The sequence below is a fragment of the Gymnodraco acuticeps genome, unplaced genomic scaffold (assembly GCF_902827175.1).
Source record: "Gymnodraco acuticeps unplaced genomic scaffold, fGymAcu1.1, whole genome shotgun sequence".
In the NCBI taxonomy this organism is placed as follows: domain Eukaryota; kingdom Metazoa; phylum Chordata; class Actinopteri; order Perciformes; family Bathydraconidae; genus Gymnodraco; species Gymnodraco acuticeps.
In genome coordinates, this window is record NW_022989890.1 from 1,039,780 (window position 1) to 1,061,781 (window position 22,002).

The following is a 22,002-nucleotide window of genomic DNA, read 5'->3' on the forward strand; positions in this document are numbered from 1 at the left end:
CAAATAGAGACTCAGAGGGGACAGAGACGTGACATCTCCACTGGCTCTAAGGAGCATGCAGTGGAAGATGCTCACATCATCTGCTTGGGTTTTTCAAGACAGTAACACAGGGCTACAGACTCCAATTCGCTGTCACCCCCCTCGCTTCTCGGGCATTCTGCATTCGCAGGCCCGAGGAGAGTCAGCCCATATTCTGGAGAGAGAGATTCTCTCTCTCCTAGAAAAGAGGGCTATATCTATTGTACCCGCCGAGCAGAGTCAGGGCGGCTTTCTATTCCAAGTACTTCCTCGTTCCCAAACGGGGAGGGAACGGAATTCGGCCAATACTTGATTTGAGGGCTCTGAACAAATATCTAAAAAAGATTAAGTTCAGAATGCTTACTCACACATCTCTGCTGCGGCTCGTGCGACAAGACGACTGGTTTACATCAGTTCGACCTGAAAGATGCGTATTTTCACATCCCAGTATATTACCCACACAGGAAATATCTGAGATTCGCATTTCAGGGGATCTGGTTATGAATACAGAGTACTCCCCTTCGGTCTGTCTCTCAGTCCAAGGGGTGTTTGTACGATGTACGGAAGCCGCGATAGCCCCGTTAAGACACAGGGTATTCGCCTGGCGCCTACCTGGACGACTGGCTGCTTCTCGCACAGTCGGAGCAGGAGGCTATTACCAGACAGAATGTCCTCGTAAAGCATCTGCTCAACCTGGGTTTCATAATAAAACACAGAGAAGAGCATGTTGTGCCCCGCACACACTATACTCTTCCTGGGTTTACGCCTGAACGCGGTGCCCTTTTCAGCTCGCTTGTCAGCAGAAAGAGTGAAAGCTTTCAGAGCTTGTCTCACTCTTTTCCCAGCTGGCGCAAACATGTTCTCTTCAGATCATGCCTGCGATTGCTGGGGCTCATGGCGTCAGCCATCCGGTCCGTACGACTTGGGACGCTTACACATGGAGGGAGTTTCACAGCGCTGGGTGGCCGCCCTAAAAACTAAACCCTGCACGCCATGGCGCTCAGAGAGTGATGGTTTACTGTGAAATGCGTAATGGCACTGGCTCCACTGGCTGCACCCGACTTTTCTAGTACGAGGTGTGCCTATGGGTGCGGTCCTTTCACAGAAAGTGGTCACCACGGACGCATGTCCTGACAGGGTTTGGGGAGGTATTTATGAAGGTCGCCCGGTGAGGGGGTCTCTGGAGCAGAGACCTCCAGCGGGCGCACATAAATTACCTGGAGCTTTTAGTCGGGTTTTCTCACCCTAAAACGCTTTCTGCCTTTCCTCAGGGGACATCACGTCCTTGTGAGGACAGACATACGACCACAATATCGTATATTAACCGCCAGGGGGTTTGCGTTCTCTCCAGTTACACACACTATGCCGCGCAAACTGATCCTATGGAGCGGTAGACGTCTCCTCTCTCTGAGAGCGACGCACGTACCGGGAGTGATGAACCTCGGGGGCAGATCTACTGTCCAGAGGTGCACCACTATATGCAGACTGGACTCTACATCCAAGGATTGTGAGCCAGCTGTGGGTGCGTTACGGCAGAGCCGCGGTGGATCTGTTCGCATCGAAAGACAACGCTCAGCTGTTCTTTTCGATGCGCGATCTAAATGCACCGTTAGGCGTGGATGCACTCGCGCACAATTGGCCCCCGGGCCTTCTGTACGCGTTCCCACCCCTGGCTCTGATACCCCCAACTCTGGCCAGAGTGAGAGAGCAACGCCACACACTTATCCTGATAGCTCCGCACTAGCCAGCTATGTACTGGCTAGTGGAGATATATCAGCTGCTGTGCGGGCAGCCATGGCAGCTCCCACTACGCAGGGACATACTGTCCCAAGCAGGGGGGGCGATCTTTCACCCACACCAGAGCGCTTGGCTCTATGGGCCTGGCCCGTGAGTGGTACAATCTGAATACAGTGGTGACATGAAGCTGACGCCTGGCAGCTGCCAAGCGAGCCAGTGGCACTCATGCACTATCTGTACAGTCTTCATGCACTCAGTTCGCCCCAGGGCAAACAGAGGTGTGTGTGAAGCCCAACCCTGCCTTTATCTTAAGGCGGTTGGTTCAGGTACCACATTTGACATTGAAGGCATCCTCCCCGCCACTGTATTCCTCCGGGGAACAGCGGCCGGATTTGCCGTGTCCAGCCCGTGCTTTAACGCACGTACAGGGACAGATCAAGGTGCTTTGTCATAATGAACCAACCCCTTGTGTCCTGGGCTAACCCTTATAAGAGCAAGCCGTTACTAAGCAAACGGCTTCTCCCACTGGTTTGTGGAAGCAATTGCTTTGGGGCTCATACAGTCAGAGTGTCGCAGGCCACCCTCGGGTCCGCGAGCTCTTTCCGACTCAGGGTCTGGCGTGCATCCTGGACTCTGTCCAAGACATTGATCAGCGGCGAGCTGGTCCTCGCCGCTCACTTTTGTCCGCCTCTTAACAGGCTGGACGTTCTGCTCCCAGTGTGACTCAGCAGGGCTGGGCACCTGGTTGAGTCAGAGCTCTAACCTGTTAAGTTCTGGTTGGTTTGGTGATTTTCGAGATAAGCTCGTCTGAACAATACGGGAGGCTACAATTCCCATAGTGAGACATCGAACGGAGTGTTATGAATGAGGAACTGTAAGTTACTTACGTAACCCCAGTTCTCAGAGTAACATGAGTGAGATGTCTCACCCGACGGCCCTCCTTGCTATGGGTGAAGCGAGAAGAGGTGCTTATTTTGAATGGCGCATGCGTACGTGGCGCAAGCTACTTATAGGGGGTGAATTCCCTGACGCTGACGTCAAGATCACCAGCCAATCAGGATTGGCGTAATGAGAGTGGATGTGCTTCTGTTTGCTCCGCGATGAGGCGCATCCCATAGTGAGACATCTCACTTTCATGTTACTCTGAGAACTGGGGTTACGTAAGTAACCTATAGTTTTGATCGCACAGTGATGAAACTTATACCAATAGAATCTGTGGACTCTCAGCTTTTCATATTTGTTCCGCAGTGGGAGTGTATACTATTGGATATTATTTTTATAACATAAGAAAACGATGTGTTCTATTTTCTTTTGGCTTTCTACCTATAAATAATGCCAACATTTTTGACCATCTTGTCACATGTTTAGATGTATCCTATTTTTTAGGATTTGCCTTTTTCAATAGTTTCTTAATACACTCTCATTACAGTTAAGGCTTTCATCCAGTTATAATAAAACAACACTTCTATTTGCAATGATATATATGTTTGGGTTTTCATAGGACCTTATTAAGATATATTAAAAGGTAAGATAATAGAGTGGTGCAGTGACGCCTTCCCTTGACAAAAAAGCAATGCAATTTCTCCATAGGATTTTGGAAAATAGCTGGAAATAAGGTCTGTGGTCAACACACATTTAAGAAACGGGTCACGTTTTGTTCAGTCGGATATACATTTCTACCCTACTTTTATAATTTCTAATCGCCAGAAGCAAAATGCTAACGTTATGCTATAAACGAATTACAGCAGGGTCGCTGCTGAAGGAGGCAGGTACTTGCTTTCAAGCAGAACACGGGGAAAAACAAACTTAGCGGGGCCCCATTCCAATAGTCCATTTAGTTTAGGAACCTTCCTAACGGAGTGAAATGACCCGGAAATACGTCACTGGCAGCCATGATAAGTGCCTTTCCAATTCTCCAAATGAAAGGAAAGGAGGTTTCAAACTTCCTTTATAACCTCCTTTAGCTTAGGAACCACTGGACCTCCCTAACCGAAAGGAGAGGAGAAAATGCTGCCCCACAATGCATTGCAGCCGCAGCATTTGCCGTCACTCAACAGTCGGCCGTTCACGGAAACATTTGACCGAGAAATGATATCATGAAAGTTACGGTGCTAATTACGCATTTTAAAATTGTATGTGGTAAGTTGCCAAAGTGCTTTGTTTTGAACGTTCATCAGTATTATAATCAAAAAGATAAATATGAACGTTAGTTTTTACTGAGCTGTGTGGGGTTTGTTCAACTTTTAAAAGATGTTTGAATGGTGATATACACAGTGATAGATGTTAAGGACTAACGTTTATAATAAATACATTTGTATTGATTTTAAGATATTTTCATACAATCATACGTATTGGGATCATTTGTATTAATGTGGACCGGAGGGAGAGGGTGACGAGCATAAGTTTCACTTTCCTTTTTTATTTCAATTCCAACTTTGGTCATGAAGAATATGTTTCTCTGTTGTCCCATTCATAAAGCAAAAGCATCAGAGCACGGTGCAGTCTCTAGATGAGTTTACAGTAGTCCCTCATTCTTATTAACATCCATGTTGTTGTAGTCCGCTGTATAGAAAACTGTAGTTTCCATGGTTCCCCACAGCAGCAGACGCACATTCATGACGTCCGCTGGCGCATCATAAACACGTCGGATAGTGAAAGTGCATTCGGATTCTCTAAAGTACGCGGTCTCTTCTCCTAAGTCCTTTTGAATTCTCCTATCCACTATCCCTTAACCCCGTGACGTTTCACTCAGAGGTTAAGGAATAGACGATAGGGTTAGAACTTAGGAGCTGATTTTTGGATTATCGGAATGCAACCCGGGAGTGTTCACGTGTTCAGTGTAATGACGTACAACGGCCTCGACAACTTCTGTAGTCCTATTCAGCCACTTGTTAACAACCATCGTTTTTCAGACACGTAAACTCTTCAGAAATCACCAGTGGAGTCACTGCTGATGTATTTAATGTCGTAGAACAAAACGTGATCCGTCTCTTAAATGTGTCTCAACCACAGACCTGATTTCCAGCTATTTTCCGAAATCCTATGGAGAAATTGCGTTGCTTTTTGACGAAGGAACCGGAAGTGGTAAAATGCTAACTTATTTCCGGGTTTTAGGACGAGTCACTGCACCACTCTATAAAGATGTTTATTTTGCACAACCTAACAGTTAATCAGAGTTGATTGCAGGTGCAGAGGCATGTTGTTGTCTTGAACTTATTAGCATAAAACAATAATAAACATTTTCAAATAAGCCACAAAAATGAAACAAGGGCTAAGGAACAAGAAGTTGACCAGTGCAAGCTCCTACAGGAGGTAAGGTAGAGGAGGGATTTCAAATGTTTCCTCAATCCTTTATACAATTTAATTGTATTGTTTTTTTTCATATTAGTTATTCTGACTAAGCTCACCTTTCACCTGAGGTGCAATATTACCTTGTAACAAAGAATGATTTGTCTCTAAACACCCAGCGCTGCTGCTCACGTTTAAGAAAAGCAGCCCCTTTGGAAGCCTTAGCTATAACAATCAGATCAATATTTCATGGTAAGGGATTGAGTGTGAAGTTGTGTAGCTTATTTGAATGCTGCAGGTAAGAATTTGTGTGAAGAATATGTATGGTTGGAAACATAATAACAGCTGCTTGCTGCCACTCATGAGAGGGTAAGGTGTAGTTCAGGAAGTCACGGGTACTGTATACAAACATAGAATTGGATTGAATAGATAGGCGGCATTCACATCATCTCCATCTAGCTGAGTTTGTGCTTATAATGCAGCCCTAATGATCAGGGTCTTATTGATTTGTATAACACAAGGTGAATATAAGAGTAATAAACTAGCTGAGAAAACGGATCATTCCCAGGAATGAAGTATCCCGTAATTGACGGACCAGAATTGACCTTTCATTAACGTCCAACGGGAAAGCCTCTCCTAGATCTTCCCATTCATCCATTGTATTGTATGTGTCATTATTCATTCCTCCTCCTTGTACAAAAACTGTTAGTCAAACTAGGATTGCATCATAAAATACATCTGTGACCACATTGTTTGTATTTTATAAATGTTAACAATGTTGTGCTATTGTGCTTCACTGGGCAACAATATTAGAATTCAGTGGGTGAGAGGAAATGCACCTAGAGCCCTCTCCCCGAAGGACACTGTGTAACATATAAGCTCTGACGGTCACATCCCCCACCAGTGGGACAGAAGGCAACATGGCAGCATGAACGTTGGTCATGCAGGAGAGGGGGAGGCACAGCAGAGCTCAGGGCTGCTCTGAACTGTGATTCATGTCATTTACAGTCTTTCAGAGTTTTAAGAATCATGTCTTCTGTTATTGGATACAAATCTTACTTTAAAGAGTTTAATGATATAGAGAGGATGGAGATTAGCTAATCACCCAGTTCAGTATTACACACAGTTGGTGGTATAATTGGTATGCTTACATAATATTTTAATCTGTTTACATTAACGCTCAGCACTGCTTGAAAATAAAACGTGTAATATCGATCCTTTTATGCTTATCGACCTGTAATTATGGAACGGTGCTTTCAGCAATCATCCACGTTCTCTCTGGCCCCTCCCCCCTCACATTGTTGCTGTTTTTTGTAGAACTTTTGTCATTTTTACTCATCCCCCTCATTTCTCCTTTATCTTCATCTATTTTCACTCCCTCTCTTCTTTGCTGGTCTCAGTGTAATGTGATCCAGGACCGATGCTGGCAGCCCCGACTGTGGCTCTGCAATCTCTGCTCTGCTCTGGTTGCTAGGCAGCCCTGTCTGAGACGGGGCTCGGTGATGCACCTCCCTCTTCGTCTGCCTCCAAAAAAAGAAAGAAAGAAAGGGGAGAGTAGCAGAGCTGGCCACTAGGCCATCAGCCAAAATTCAGATGATCTCCACAAATGTTTCAGAAAGAGTTGCTTCACATCTGCAGTGCAGCCGAGCACAATGTGGGCCTGGGGGCTTCAGGAGCATTTGTGGCAGCAACACAGGCTCGAACCCACAGGACACTGGACAGTGTGGCCGATCTCCACTGTGATGCTCCCCACCTTCTGATGTGTTTCTGATGGAAAACGCTGTGTGCAGATATTGTGTCATCACGCCTAGAATGAAGCCTACCATGTGTGGCTAACGCAGTGGGCTGCTGCTGGCAGGCCGCCCAGGTGTGGGATATCGGTGGGGAGTGAAGCTACGAGGAAGAGAGGCATGTTCTGCTAATGTGGAGCCACTATGAGTCACGGTCTGCTCCATGTGGTTGTGGAGGAAGATTACTTTGCTAAACGCACAATGGCAATATTTGCAAGCCTCTATGATGCCTTGACTTTGCATGTGTGGGCGGCCCACATGCTATGTGTTAAGTCAGATTTGCCCACATTTTGCTTAAGATGACACTGGTATGGAAATACATCTCCGTGAAGGGAGTTTGATCACAATTTGTTAAGGATTTTATTGTGTTGCACTGTTTGAGGAGCCTTTTCAAGATTTTCATCGTCATAACTACACTGTAGCTAGTATGACCAATAAAAGCCTTGAACCTTGAGGATAGCATCGACAAAATGTAAAACATAATGACGCTGACATTGGATTCTGTTTATGATTTACATACTCTCAGCCATTGACGTTTTTAAATAAATAAACAAATAGCGTCTAGTTCCGACATTAACAGGTTTTGTGTATCTGTGTTTTGTATCTGCAGAAGTACAGGTACCAGGATGAGGAGACGCCCCCCTTGGAGCACAGTCCAGCACATCTGGCTCCAGGGAAAAGTGCCGAGATGCTTCACATGAGTGACAAGAACCTCGCTGCCATGGAGGCCATACATGGATACACACCGCACACACACATCTCTCCTGTCAAGGTAGGACACACACGATCAGAACTTGGGCATCCGGTGGTTCCCTTTTTTCTAGGAAATGTTTAAATGTATGATGTAGATATTTCCTAACACTTATACATAACGTTTCTAAAATGGCCAAAATTGTGTTGGTAAAGGGTGGTAGCATTTCAAATTAAAGCCAAATGAGACAAAAAAGGATACTCTGAACTACCTATACCTTATACCTATATACCTACTTATATATTATATTATATATACTTATACCTACCTATACCTTATATATACATTATCAGTATGCTATGAATACAGATGTATAGTTATTGTGATGTGGTTCCTCTCATTATAATGTGCTTCAGAGACATACAGTAACAACTCAAAGCTTGTTACATTTGTATTAGGAGTTCCCGTTAGCTGGCGCGCAGTGGTTCATAACAACACATTATCTATTATAACGCTGCACTTAAAACCATGTCATGTCTGTTTTGAAAATGTAATTCTGCAACATAAATACTTTAATGGGAATATAATGAAATGATGAGGAAATGTGGCCTCCTGGCACCTTTTAGTGACAGATCATCTTTACACCTGTACGACTTACATGTAGGGTAATGTGATATCAGAGCTTAACAGCGTAACGTTCTTGAGTGGACTCCAGATGCATTCAGTAATCAGATCACCTCCACTTCACTATGCAGTCAGAGATCAACTTACCCTGATAGATTATAATATGAAGTTAATCAGATCTTGACATCCAATCTTTTTTTGGTAGACAAAAAATGATTTAAAAAAAAGATATCCTATTATAGTTTGTTCTTGTTAAGAAACATTACAGAATGGTATAGCTTGGTTTTAAAATAGATGTTAATACATCTAATGAGATTAAGGATGGACGATATGATAATGCACATTTTTAACACAGTATTTTATTTCTTTATGTTTTTTCTATATCCAAGTACTACAACATCAACAGGTATACTCCACTCTTAACATGTTTTCGACTTGTTTTTCACTCAATCACAGCAATTTAAGGGGACTTTTCTAAAAACAAAAGTTATTTTTAACAAAAACAAATGTGTTTATTGGCACAATATAGTAGTCAAATGAAGGTATAGGCTTACATCTGTGATGCTGTGGCAGGAAGTGACCGCTTTCGAAGCATGAACAAAGTTATCCAGAACTTCATAAATAAAATAAAAATGTGTTGAAGTAGCTCGCAGTACAGACACTGAAACTACTTTGAAACACATATCTCATAAATGCAAAGGCTAATGCAGAGGAAGAAAGGTCTAAGAGAGCTCCATGACTCATTGCCACACAGCAGTCAGAAGATACAGCTGACAGCAGTGGGAATACGAGCGGAGTCTTGTTGCAGGGAGTGCATTAATGAAACATATTGTAGCTACAAAGGCAAGCAGGTGTACGCTGTAATGCTCACTTAATAACGATCCATCTCATACAGTAAGCCCACACATGTTATTTAACAGCAGCACTGGCTATTAGGGCTTAAGAGCTCCTGTATGTATTTGCTCTGAGGGGGAAAGTGTTTCTCCATCTCCCACACAGAGTGCACTGATGTCCCTGGGGAGCGGATGTGTCCGTTAAAATGCTCTCTTTTAATGAGCAGGGAGGAGAGGCTGAGTTATTGGGCTTCACCGCTGCCATTTCAAACACGCAGAGCTCGATCAGCCTGAGCTGTCGAGGAGGACACGCAGATCTCTCCTTGCACACGGTTAAATTGAGAAGTAATGGCATAGGAGAGGCTTTCACAAACAGATCATCATGACACAATGAGTGTGGCGAAAATCATTTAAGTCAACATTCTCTATATTAAAATTAGAAAACAATATAATACAGTCAGTAAAATTGATCTCTAAATGTTTTATAGTGGTGTTTAAACTCTTTTTAGGAAAACTAATGACACTCATTTGTGTGTGCGAGTGTGGAGGGAAAGAGAGAACAGAAAGAAAGATACATTATTCAAGAGGTGCTGGATTATTCACATAACATGATGGTATTATTATGAAAACGTGTGCGCACAACCTACTCTCTAATAGACAGATGATTAAATGTGCTTCGAAGCATCGCATCTACAAGTAATTAATAAAATACAGGAGTATAATATAAGACAGGAGGAAACACACTGTGTGTCAGTAATTAGCAAAAGTTTAAGTTAAAATCTGAGTTCATCTCCATGTCCTTTTATCACTGCTCTCTGCTTATTTGAACATTTGTTAAGGACTAAACAAGTGCAGCTTGAACAGAACAGAATGACCTGGCTGCTGACTTTCTAATTGGGATTGTTCAATGAACAGTAAACAACAGATAACACAGAGACAAACAAGCTCAGGCTTTAATTTGGGTTGTGGGGGTTTTGTTTGTCCTCTGTATGTCTTTGACCCTTCGCTGCTTTGTCGAGTCAAAACGCGGAATGAATCAAACGGCCACTGTAACTAGTTGGCGACTAAAGGTGGGGAATTAGCTTTTCTTCACACTAACACATGATAAAGAAATAGTAAAATGGTGTAAAACCTGAGTACTTTGCTTTTTCAAAGGGTATCAAGCTGTCCTTTGTTGACCTTTCTGCTGGTTTGATAATCCCCTTTCTCCCACTGGATTTTATCATCCCGCTCATGCCAAGGGATCCGTCATTATTCACAGTTCATGGGAGCACTGTGTATTACACTGTGATGGGAGGGAACTGTGGGCCATCTAAGCTAATTTACAGTGGCCCTGAGCCCAATAGAGATTGCCCTGAAAAGGTGCGCGGACGAAATGACGCACGAAGGTTTGGGTGGCCTCCCCCTAGAAAATTTAGTTTTTGCAGGTCTTAGATGCTGTCTGGTGCATTCTCTAGACTGATTATAAGATGAACCACCACAATATTGTACAATTTCAATTGTTATTCTTCATTTCACTTGTTTGTCTGTTGTTGTTTGTGTTTGCTCGCTTACATGCCCTGCATAGCTATAAAGAAACACTTAAGTTGTTGGTCAAGACACTTTCCATCTGATGAAGGCTGGAAAGTGGCCTTCCCAGATGTAAAAAAGAAACATTACATTCAGTTATAACTGCCAAAACAAACATTATTTACACTATTATGGGCCCTGTTAAAATGTTTGTAATGTTATCTACTGTAAATTGGTCGAACGAATGCCTCCTCATCCGGAAGCTGACCGAGCAGACCCGAGCAGCAGTCGAGAGGAGCCGAACGCATCCGCGAAGCACACAAAATGGCGACGTCAGTGTTCCTGATAGCCGGCAAATCTAATGGCGCAATTCCACTGCAGCGGGTAGCCCGTTTAAGCGTCCTTAATCGTCCTCAAGCGGCCAGGCCAGTTTTTGGTGGCCTTTCCATATAGCGTAGCACCAGCTAGCGGGTACTTTTTCTCTCTTTTTCCGGCCCATAAAATCGTGGTTCCCTCAGACCAGGGCCAGGGCTGAACTAGTGACGTCAACACTCTCGACTGCTGATTGGTCAGAGAGAATCGTCACAAGATCGCGCGCGAGTTCATCCCTAGCGTCGCATATATATCTAGAAGCAAGCTTGCAGCATTTTTATACACAGCATTTTTGTAAACGGAGGAGCTACAAAAATGGCAACGTCAAAGAAAAGCACACCGTGGTCGACCGAGGAGGAGGTGACGACGTTCCTACATCTCATTGGGGATGATCAAATCCAGCGGGAGCTCGACGGAACAACTCGAAATGTGAAAACAAAAAAAGAAGCCGATCGCCCCGCCTACACTGCGTTGCTACCCCAGGTCCTAAACTGTAATGGAAATGCGCCACGGCCTCGGACGGCCAGCGAGGCAGCCCGAGGCCTGAGCGAGGACGCTTAGGGACGCTTAAACGGGGCAACCCCGCTGCAGTGGAAATGTGCCATTAATCTCTTCGGTCAAAAATAATTTCCCTTTAGCGCAATACCGCTTCAGTTGCGCCACTTATGTGACAGACAAGAAGAGTATGTGACAGACAAGAATAGTCAATTCTAATGTCTAACACTTAATGTGGAGAAAGAGATGTCCTGTATGGGTTGATTGTGCGTTGATCTCAATCAATCAATCAATCAATGTTTATTTATATAGCCCAATATCACAAATGTTACATTTGTCTCAGTGGACTTTACAGTTTGTACAAAATATCAGTATGACAATACGACACCCTCTGTCCTTAGACCCTCACATCGTACAAGGAAAAACTTCCGAAGAAAACCCACAGTTTTAAAGGGAAAAATGGGAGAAACCTCAGGGAGAGCAACAGAGGAGGGATCCCTCTCCCAGGACGGACAGACGTGCAATAGATGCCGTGTGTAAATTGAAAAGATAATACATTTTGCAACATAGGTAGTCCAAATGTTTGGAAATGCATGTGTGTATAATAGGAAGATGAATCCACGAGGATATCCATCCAGGACCTATGATCCAGGACCACAGCCACGACTCAAGATCCAGGGCTCGCGATCCAGGACAGCGGAGCGCAGGATCATCCATGACTCCGGATCCCGGCGTATATAGACACCAAAAAGAAAGACATTTGGGGAAGCTGGGTTAATCGGAACATGAGAGTACACAGGTATAGACAGAGAGAAGGAAGAAGTAAGATGTCCCCCGACAAACTAAGCCTATATCAGCAAAACTAGGGGCTGGATCTAATCAGCCCTAACTATAAGCTTTATCAAAAAGGAAGGTCTTAAGCGCACTCTTAAAAACGGATAGGGTGTCTGCCGCCCGAACACAAACTGGAAGCTGATTCCACAAATGTGGAGCTTGATAAGAAAAGGCTCTGGCTCCCATTGTACTTTTAGAGACTCTAGGAACAACCAACAACCCTGCATTCTTGGAACGCAATGCCCTAGTAGGACAGTAGGGTATAATGAGTTATTTAAGGTAAGATGGCACCTGCCCATTAAGGGCTTTGTAGGCGAGAAGAAGAATTTTAAATTCTATCCTGTGTTCTATAGGGAGCCAGTGTAAGGCAGCCAGAACAGGAGTAATGTGGTCCCTTTTCCTAACTCTGGTTAGTACACGAGCTGCAGCATTTTGAATCAGCTGAAGCGACTTGACATGACTTCTTGGTACACCCTGATAATAAAGAGTTACAATAATCCAGCCTTGAAGTAACAAAATGCATGGACTAGTTTTCTCTGCATCGTTTTGAGGCAAGATATGCCCTGATTTTTGCAATCTGTTGGTAATGCCTCGGGGTTTCCGGTGAGCATGTAAACAAATGCATAATGCTTGCGCTATACTTTGTGGCCTCACCCAGTTGCATAGCGACACTTATTGTTTAGGTGTCTTTTAATAATCAGGGTATCATATCATTAGCTAGAACTAGCTGGATCTGATCGATATGGACATAAACGCGAGTGAAGTCTAATCTGACGGGAGAGAGAGATCAGCTGCTGCTGACGAGTCGACACGCAGCTCTGCATGATCACATGCAGCGGTGAGCGGACAAAACACACACTTCAGGTTAGAATATCACACATAGCTATTTTAATGACCTCTCAAACTACCTAAACTAGTTATAGATATGTTTAGTTTTACTGTCGACCCGCGATCCGTGGATCCGCGGATCCGTAAGCTGCATGATACTGGCATAATAGATTGCCCGATCGGGCAACCAGCAGGTGAGGCTTCATTGCCCGAGCTAAATACTAGATGGCCCCGGGCCATCGGGCAGTCCTTAATGTCGAGCCCTGGTGGACCTATCATGCTATATTTGAATACCTATAAAAACATGTCTGTGAAGTTTTTTTTCAAAATACCAAACAGATCATGCATTTTAGCCATGCCTCATTTCGCTCTATTCCAGCCCCTGTCTTCACAAGGGCTGATTCTGTGGCAAATGAGCTGCAGATGACCACGGCCCCCCTGCAAAGGAGGGGGGCGAGGCACGAGCGTCATGGTACCATGCTGTTACCCATGCGTGTTACATGCTGTTACCATGCTGTTACCATGCTGTTACCATGCTGTTACCATGCTGTTACCATGCTGTTACCATGCCACGCAACCTCTCATTCCCCTGATAGGTGGAAAGTTGCCCATATAGGCGGAGCACCCCGTTTCTGACGTCAGAACAATTTCAAATCTGTATCAGTCTGTATCAGATCCGTTGCAGTTTTTAGAGATTTGGGTATGGAGGAAAAGAGAGAGGGTTGTGTTTTCTGACACTTGGTGAGTTCCCTGACACACCGGGGACACATATTCATGTGTAAAAGATGTACAAAAGTGCATTTTGCATGATAGGTCCCCTTTAAATCTGTTTGAGAGAAAAATGTAAAATGTAATATTCGTCCTGCACAAATTCCATAAGTAAGTAAAAAGCTTCTCTGTAATAAGTCTCCAGGTAGAGTTCATTTCAATATAGGGCTGGTCAATATAATATATTTGATCAAGAACAACAATGAATCTACCATACCCTAGCCCTAACAAGTAAGTAATGTAACCCAATCCTTACTTAGTGACATAGACATGTATTTGTGTCTGAATGATTGAAACCACCTCAATGAGCTACGTCCTTGCACCAGGTGACATGATAGGAGTCACTGTCAATCCCACATAAACCTCCTGTTGCCATAAATACTTGTTGGGGAAAATGGTGAATGTTCCTTCTATATCAGAGTAGCACATGATAACAGAGGGCCCTACGTAGCTGTGCACGTAGCCGGATGTATGACTACATGGATGACGCTCATGAGACACTGTGTTGAAGTTATGATAGCTATGTTCCTAAGATTGGCATGATGACAGTCACTCGAGATAGACATATGACTGTCATGTGTATTGCTCACGCAGGCTAATCTTAACTAATGTCAGAATACTGGTTTGAACCGGTATTCTTCCATCTTGTTGACTGTAACACCCTCTCTTGTATATAAGCATGTGAAGGACTCTACTATAGTTACTCTTTTGTCCCATGCAACCGGGGGTGTGTGATGACTACTTGCATTCTTGCAAGGATAATAAAGACATGTATGCTGATATTGAAGATCATGCCGGTGACGATGAGTGATATTTTTCTAACAATACTCAACAGAGCAATATTGTCCATATCAAATATAGAGTTTGGGTCTTTTAATGGGATTTGATGATCTGTTAAACATGTTATTTTATTCAAACATGACATTATATTTAAAAGAAGTATAGGCTGCTGCATGTCCCACGCCTCAAACTCTGTTAGTAGCTGGCAAATGCTTTACACAAGGACCTTCATCAGTGTATATCATTTTCTCAAGGGATGAGAGTACCAGGATGTAAATGTCACAACTTCACACAGCTCAATTACTTTACTGGCTCTTTTTACACCATACTTTAGTTCTTACGAGTCTTGACCATCACTTTCTTGACGTCATTGAAATCAGGGACAAAGTGCGTTTTGTTGGATGGTAAATGTTGCAGGTCTCCCTTGGAAAAGAGATCTATGATCTCAATGGGACCAATCTGGTTAAATAAAGGTTTGAAATGAAATGAAAATGAAATGTTAAAAGGACTATATATAGCGCTTTATCCAGTCTTTACAACTCCTTAAAGCGCTTGACATTTACAAGTCATCTTTTACCTGTCCTATTCACACTGCATTCAAACATTCAAGAAAGCACCGTTGGTCCTGCCATTGGGAGCAACTCAAGTATCTTGCCCAAGGACACACAGACATGTAGGACGGCTGGGATCAAACCCACAACCTTAAGATTGAGAGGCCGTACTCACAGCCACAGTCGCCCTCAACGGATGGCTGGTTTTAAAAGCCATCTTTGATGAAGGCAGGGGCAGAAACACCACAAAGCCAGACATCTGAACATGTTGTAACACCACTTGTTTAGCTGCTCATCATCATCAGTCACTTCTGTTTGTACAGTGTGAGGTTATACATATATACTAGGGGTGTAACGGTTCACAAACATTTCGGTTCGGTACGTACCTCGGTTTTTTGGTCACGGTTCGGTTCGGTACGTTTTCGGTACAGCAGAATTTTTTTTAACAAAACAAAACATATATATATATTTTTTTTTTATTATTATTAAACTGTGAATAATGTATTCACTCAAATAAATACAAAATATAATAAAATAAACATTAAGGTGCAGCATTTCGATGAACTGAAATAATCTGTATTTGAACTTTACTGTACTAGTACTCACAAAACATAAACTATTAGTTTTGGGTTTTTAATTATTATTAAACTGAATATTCACTCAAATAAATACAAAATATAATAAAATGAACATTAAGGTGCAGCATTTCGATGAACTGAAATAATCTGTATTTGAACTGTACTAGTTCCTAAGCAGCCAGCTTGACATTAGGACTTGCTTGTCATTGTATTTTCATGTTGTTTAAAGAAAGATGAACTTGTCCACATTGCTTGCCGAAAGGGCAGATCTGCTGGCACTAACAATGTCTCCTGATGTGGAGAACACCCTCTCGCTAGGGACGGAGGTAGCAGATACAGCCAGGTAGCGCTTTGCTAACATGGCAACATAAGGATATTTGGTGTTTGTAATAGCTTTGGCTCGGTCTGATCTTTCTGCGAGTGGTGGAGGCTTCCATGCTAGCGGGAGTTGGGTCTGCACTTCAGTCTTTTTTCTTTGGTACCGGTGATATTCACGTTCGGGTGATGCCTTTTCAAATGAGTGTGCAAGTTTGATGTATTGCCAGCCGCGTAACCAATTTTAGTTGAACAATGCCGACAAACAGCTTTGGTTCGGTCCACCTGTCTTTGTCCTTCATCCTTGTTCGTAACTGCGAAACCAAAATGTTCCCAAACCGGAGACTTCAATGATGCTGGAGGATTTTCGAGCTCAACTTTATCTGCGTTCGCCATTAATTTTCGACAGTTCCTCAAATTACTGACTACATATGAACGCATCCCTCTGACCAGCTCTCATAGTATGCCTCTCATCCAATGAAATGACTTGCTCGCTCTATGACGCGTTGAACCCAATGTGAGCAAATTACTCTGAATGCTGCGACGCAGCACCTGAGATTACTTCCAAAAGTTGTTCACGTTCTCAATTTTTTACGTTTAACGTTATATTCGTTCGGTACACTTCGGTACACACCTGTACTGAACCGAAGGGCCCGTACCGAATAATTTCGGTACGGGTACGTGTACCGTTACACCCCTAATATATACAGTCTATGGGTTATACCCTCAATTAGCTCCATCTTATTCACAGGTTCTTAGCATGCTTCTCTTGGGCATATGAGCTTTCTCAAGTCTTGATGTACTTGTATCCATCTATCAAGAAAGGGTAATTAAAGAAGAAGAAAAAGGAACCATTCCATGATTCTATCACAATATATTTAGAACTGAATGTGTTGAGTGGGCTGAGGGTGTTTCATGCGTCATCATGTAATGTGTACTGTCCTGTTCTCGATGTAGTTTCTTGACACCATGTGCCTGGAGATAAATCAGCCCTTTGTTCAGCCTACAAATGAGTCAAATGATTACAGAGAATTCCCAACATGACTTTAAACAGCGCAGTGTTAATCCACTTAACACTTATGTCTATGTTATTTCTTATATTTGGAAACAACCCTGTTTCTGTTGCAGCTGGGTCTTTTGTTGAATGTCATTTTATGTTTTATAACTAGCCTAAATGTTAGAGTCTAAAGCACTCGTTCACAAATGGATCAATACACCAAGTGAAACTAAGTTGGAACATCTTTGACAGTGACGGATCAGTCAAGTATGGTTGATTCCTCGCTTGTCCCTTTTATTATTCTACAAAAGCACTTCTGTCTGGAGGAATGTTTAGTTTAAAACTAGGCCAGCTTTAGTCCCATCAGATATAACCGCTCCAGGTTATACTTGAGTAAAGCGTCACTATTTATGAGCCTAAATCATACTCATCACTCCTGACACTGACATTCTGGTATCCGCAGATAAAACTAAATCAAAACTTTAGTTTTGAATACAAAACTGTCTTGTAAAACATTGACATGCAAGTATGTTAAATGGTGGGGGAGTGGAAACTTAAATGGGAAACATAGCAATAGTAATAACATTGTTATTAAGACACCTACACTTAGGAACGAGGATTGGCCCTGTTTCTATTTCTGGAATACTGACATTATTTATGAAGTCTTGTGTTTCTCTTCAGGGAGAAGTGTTGTGAAGTGTAAAAGTCCAGGCTAGCGCTAGTTCAAAGTGAATTGTTTGCATCGTTTTATGGCTGCACCCATAAATAGGTATAAAAAAGACATAAAGATAAATAAAAGTGTGTCTATCCCAGGCTGATGGATGGCTGTAGACCAAACAGTTTGAGCCTCAGGCCGGTAGTTAGCAGCATAATATAAGAGTAATAGATTATTCAATCTAATGAGATCAAGATATTTTTGTTTTTGCTTTGAGAGAAAGGCTGATGATGACGCTGGTTTGTCTGCACTTTGTGTAACCACTTGACCTAGTATTGCTTCCTGACACAGTGCCATGTTTTGGTTTTGTGACCCTGTTTATTACGGAGTGTGATATAATATGACGAGTCATTTTAGTGAATCGCCTAGCCTAAATAAATCCCCTTTTTTCAAGTTTTTCCTTCACATCTTTTGTAAGTTGTAATCTTCTCCTTTTCTTTCTCAAATCACTCCACCCCCCCTTCCTTCAGTTTGAACCTATACACCTGCCAGGGAAGTCTTCACGGGGGTTATGTGATTAAATAAATTAGTGCTTGTTATATACTCTTCACGACTGTTCAAAACAACTGCTGATGTGCAATTGTGCAAGGCACTTGTGTCCAGTGGAGCCATTCAAAGAAGGCCATGTCTATATTGGGAAGGGAAGGTGGCGTATGTAAACATCGGGATCAGCAGGAATCCACCGCCCAGGTATCCTACTTGGATCAGCAGACATTCACACTTTAATGAGGTGCTCTGCAGCGATGTGAAACTCCTCCAGTGGGAGGAGAGCGTCTCCTGACATGTGGAATTGCTGCACTGCTTGTCAAATTCATAGGCACAGGGTGCATTGTTTAGAGAAGCAGCATCAGCTGTAAGATCTATTCAGTTTAACAGGCGTAACGATCCCACTGCTGTTTCATTGTTAACCGATTCTGAATAAGCTGTTTTGATTTGCCGATCAATAAGTTATCAATGACTCGGGGCTGCTGTATCATTAAGCATGTAGATTGTTGTATTTTCCCTTTTTTTTCTATGAATGGAAATGGTTTTGTATTTGTGGTATACAATGTATCAGTGTGCGTTATCAGATATGGACATACTGTGTCATTCCTGAACAATATCTATAACACTGATAGATGTTGTCAAACTGCAGCATGCAGTGTTTATTTGAGCTGCTTTTTTACAGATGTTATGCGTCACAGTACTAGGGCTTTCCTCGACTTAAGACATTCTTAGTCAACTATCACCAACATAGCCAAATAGTTGACTAAGGCAAGGCAAGGCAAGGCAAGTTTATTTATATAGCACTTTTCAACACCAAGGCAATTCAAAATGCTTTACAAAAAATGAAAGACATTAAGAAAATGGCATGTAAAATCAGTCCATTAAAAAAGAAAAGCTAATAAAATAAACATTAAAAGAAAAAATACATGGATAAAAGTTACAGTGCAGTTTAAGATATGAATAGTTCAATTAAAAGCAGCGACAAAAAGAAAAAAGAAAAGACTAAGACTAAGCACTCTTAGTGAACTATTTGCTATGTTGGTGCCCGATTCTGTACCGTTTGCTTTCTATAAGGCACACTGCTCCGCATGATGACCCTTTTCTTTGATGTTGTTTTTGCAGCCTGTGTTGATGTCTTCGGGGACACACACTCCAATGTACACCTCCGCTGTCTCCACACTGGTAAGAACAAAGCAACCCGAGTTCGCTCCATCACCCTGAAACTATCAGTTTCATCATCAGTCATCCTCATCAGTTTTATGTCCTCATTTCCTGTCCTTTGCTGGATTTAGTGTCACTCGAAGTTTACCGCCGTGTAAAGGGTGACCTGTGCAACCTAATTGTATCTGTTCTGCCAGAGTATGAGGTCATGTGTTTTCTGATGGTATCAGTTTGTTCGAACTCATTGCCATTCAAATCTCCTTTGTCTAGAGATGTGTTACGCTTGAACTCAGTGACTATTTTTGGGCCTGATATCACATTATCGGATCTGAAATGTTTCCAAATGATGTTTGTGTATCAAATATTGAATTCCAGTGTTATATTCACATTGTTACTTTAGAATCAGCTTCTCGGATGCATTTTTGCACAAAAGCTATCCTGGAATATGTAAAAGAATGAAAGTACCCACAATGCAGTTAGAAGGATGCTAAAGCTCCAGTGGTATACAGTAGCATGAGGTTCTGAGAGACAGATAGATGTTATCTGTTTGCAGGACACACTGAAACCTGTAGGTGTCAGTGTTCGACTGTGCAGTGACTTTCATAACCTTGAAAAGATGGCTATGCTGCTTTCTCAATAAAACATTATTTTATTAGCCTCACGCTCCTTGAATAGCTCAAAAGATTTAGTCTGTCTTTCAAGGCAGAAAGGGTTGTGCACTGACATTTAAGGGACTCATATTAAAAGGGCCGGTACTTATTGCTTTCTACCTTGAGAGACAAGAAGCGAATTATCACATAGAAACGTAGGTATTCAAAAGGAAAACATAGTTAGACCTGTTCTTGAATACGTTTGAAAAGTGCAAAGATGGGATCATTTGAACGAGTGGCATATAGTCTCTATGTCTCAGTTGAACAAGTGGTTACTCATGTACATCCATTCATGTCTTTGTCTGCCTGGCCTGACCTTGAACGCACCATGTCTTGAAGGGCCTGCTTATAATGAAACTGTTTAACATATGGGGCATTCTGCTCAACCTTGCAGCATAAAGTCATCAGTAAGAAAAATGTGTTCACATACATCCCCTCACAGACGTACTTCATCCATGTTCTGTAAGGTGACATGCGTTCCTACATGCAGTGCAGTGTGTGTGTGTGTGTGTGTGTGTGTGTGTGTGTGTGTGTGTGTGTGTGTGTGTGTGTGTGTGTGTGTGTGTGGTGTGTGTGTGTGTGTGTGTGTGTGTGTGTGTGTGTGTGTGTGTAGTGCTGTGTGCTTGTCATTGATGTGTGGGTGGTGTCGTCAGTCTGTCTTTTTATTGCTTTAATGGTGTGGGGTTTGCCAGCTCCACTCCAGGCCCCATTGATTTATGGGTAGGATTGTCTCTGGAAGCACTGCAACGGTTTGGCAAAGTAAGACGAGGTCTATGGGTTATGTACATGATTTAGCGAAGAGGTGCTTTAGTTTCAAATGACATCCTTTTTTTTTTCTTTACTCGGGGGAATAATGTAATTAGAAATGATTTTTTTTTGCACCGCACGCAGAACTTTTGATATTGATCTATGTTCATATTAATGGACATCCTTACCCCTTCTACTTTATATGACTATGAGTCTGCTGTACCATGTCCTACTTTTATTATGGGGCTACATCAATTGTTGTGGTGGCCGTTTTTCAGACTGCTGTGATTACATTAGAAGTTCTATGTTCTAACAGCGAATACAAGCCCCAAATAATTGCTTTTTAAGCATCACAAATGTACACAATATAAGACAATAAAGCATCAAAATCATTCTAAAGAGGGAGGCAAACTATGTGCTCTCACCTGCTTGAAAAATATAAAGAAAAGGGTTGTTTTGAAAGTGTAAGGCTGAACTAATGAGCAGTGAAGCTTCGGTGTTGCAGAAAGGGTATTTCCCTTTGCAGTGAATCCCAAAGGAATCTAGGCATTGAGCAAAACTTGGCCAGCATTTATTATGTCTTCAAACTTCCCCTAAGGACATACAAAAACATCCCTGAGCATGTGTACATCCGTAGAAGCAGGAAATATACCAGAGTTACCCAAATACCAAAGCTTCCTATGTATTTGAGATAACCATCCCGTCCTTGCTCCTTGTCTCTTTCAATAACAATCTACCTGCACTTACAGAGATCAGTCTCAAAAGAAGTGTTAGGGAAACTGTTTTTCTAAAGCAGTAAACATTACACAACACATTTGAGATTTATCCTTCAACTGAAAAGCCGGGAGTGAAAACCAGCAGGCATGAAGTGCTTTCTAAATACCCCCTCCTCTCAGTTTATATTACACTGTCTCTTCTAATGAAAAGGCATCCATATCAGTGTCTCTCCTCTAACCACAGAACTGTTCCTACACAATACTTTGTTCACACAAATGCTCCAGACTAAACAGCTAACCCCTCTAAGACGTGTTTGACACTCATTTTGTATGTAAGGATTCAATTACTGTTTTCTATAGTGTTTCCCCAAGAGCCCCCCATTATACCCTGCCCTTTCAGCTCGGCACTCATGTCTAGTTGGTATCTGGTTTCTATCTTCATTCTCTCCGTCCTCCTTACTTTTCTTTAATAAATGTTTAAATATGTCCCTGCAGCTTCGGTGTAATTACAGTGCAGCA

At 42.5% G+C, this 22,002-nt stretch overlaps 1 protein-coding gene across 1 annotated transcript in view; it reads left to right on the forward strand.

The window, feature by feature from the left end:
* LOC117535726 (disks large homolog 4) overlaps positions 1–22,002 on the forward strand; it is a 62,216-nt gene that overhangs the window by 10,930 nt on the left and 29,284 nt on the right. Inside the window, 1 exon segment of the mRNA XM_034200257.1 lies at positions 7,444–7,605. Within this exon segment, the coding sequence (XP_034056148.1) occupies positions 7,444–7,605 (162 nt within the window).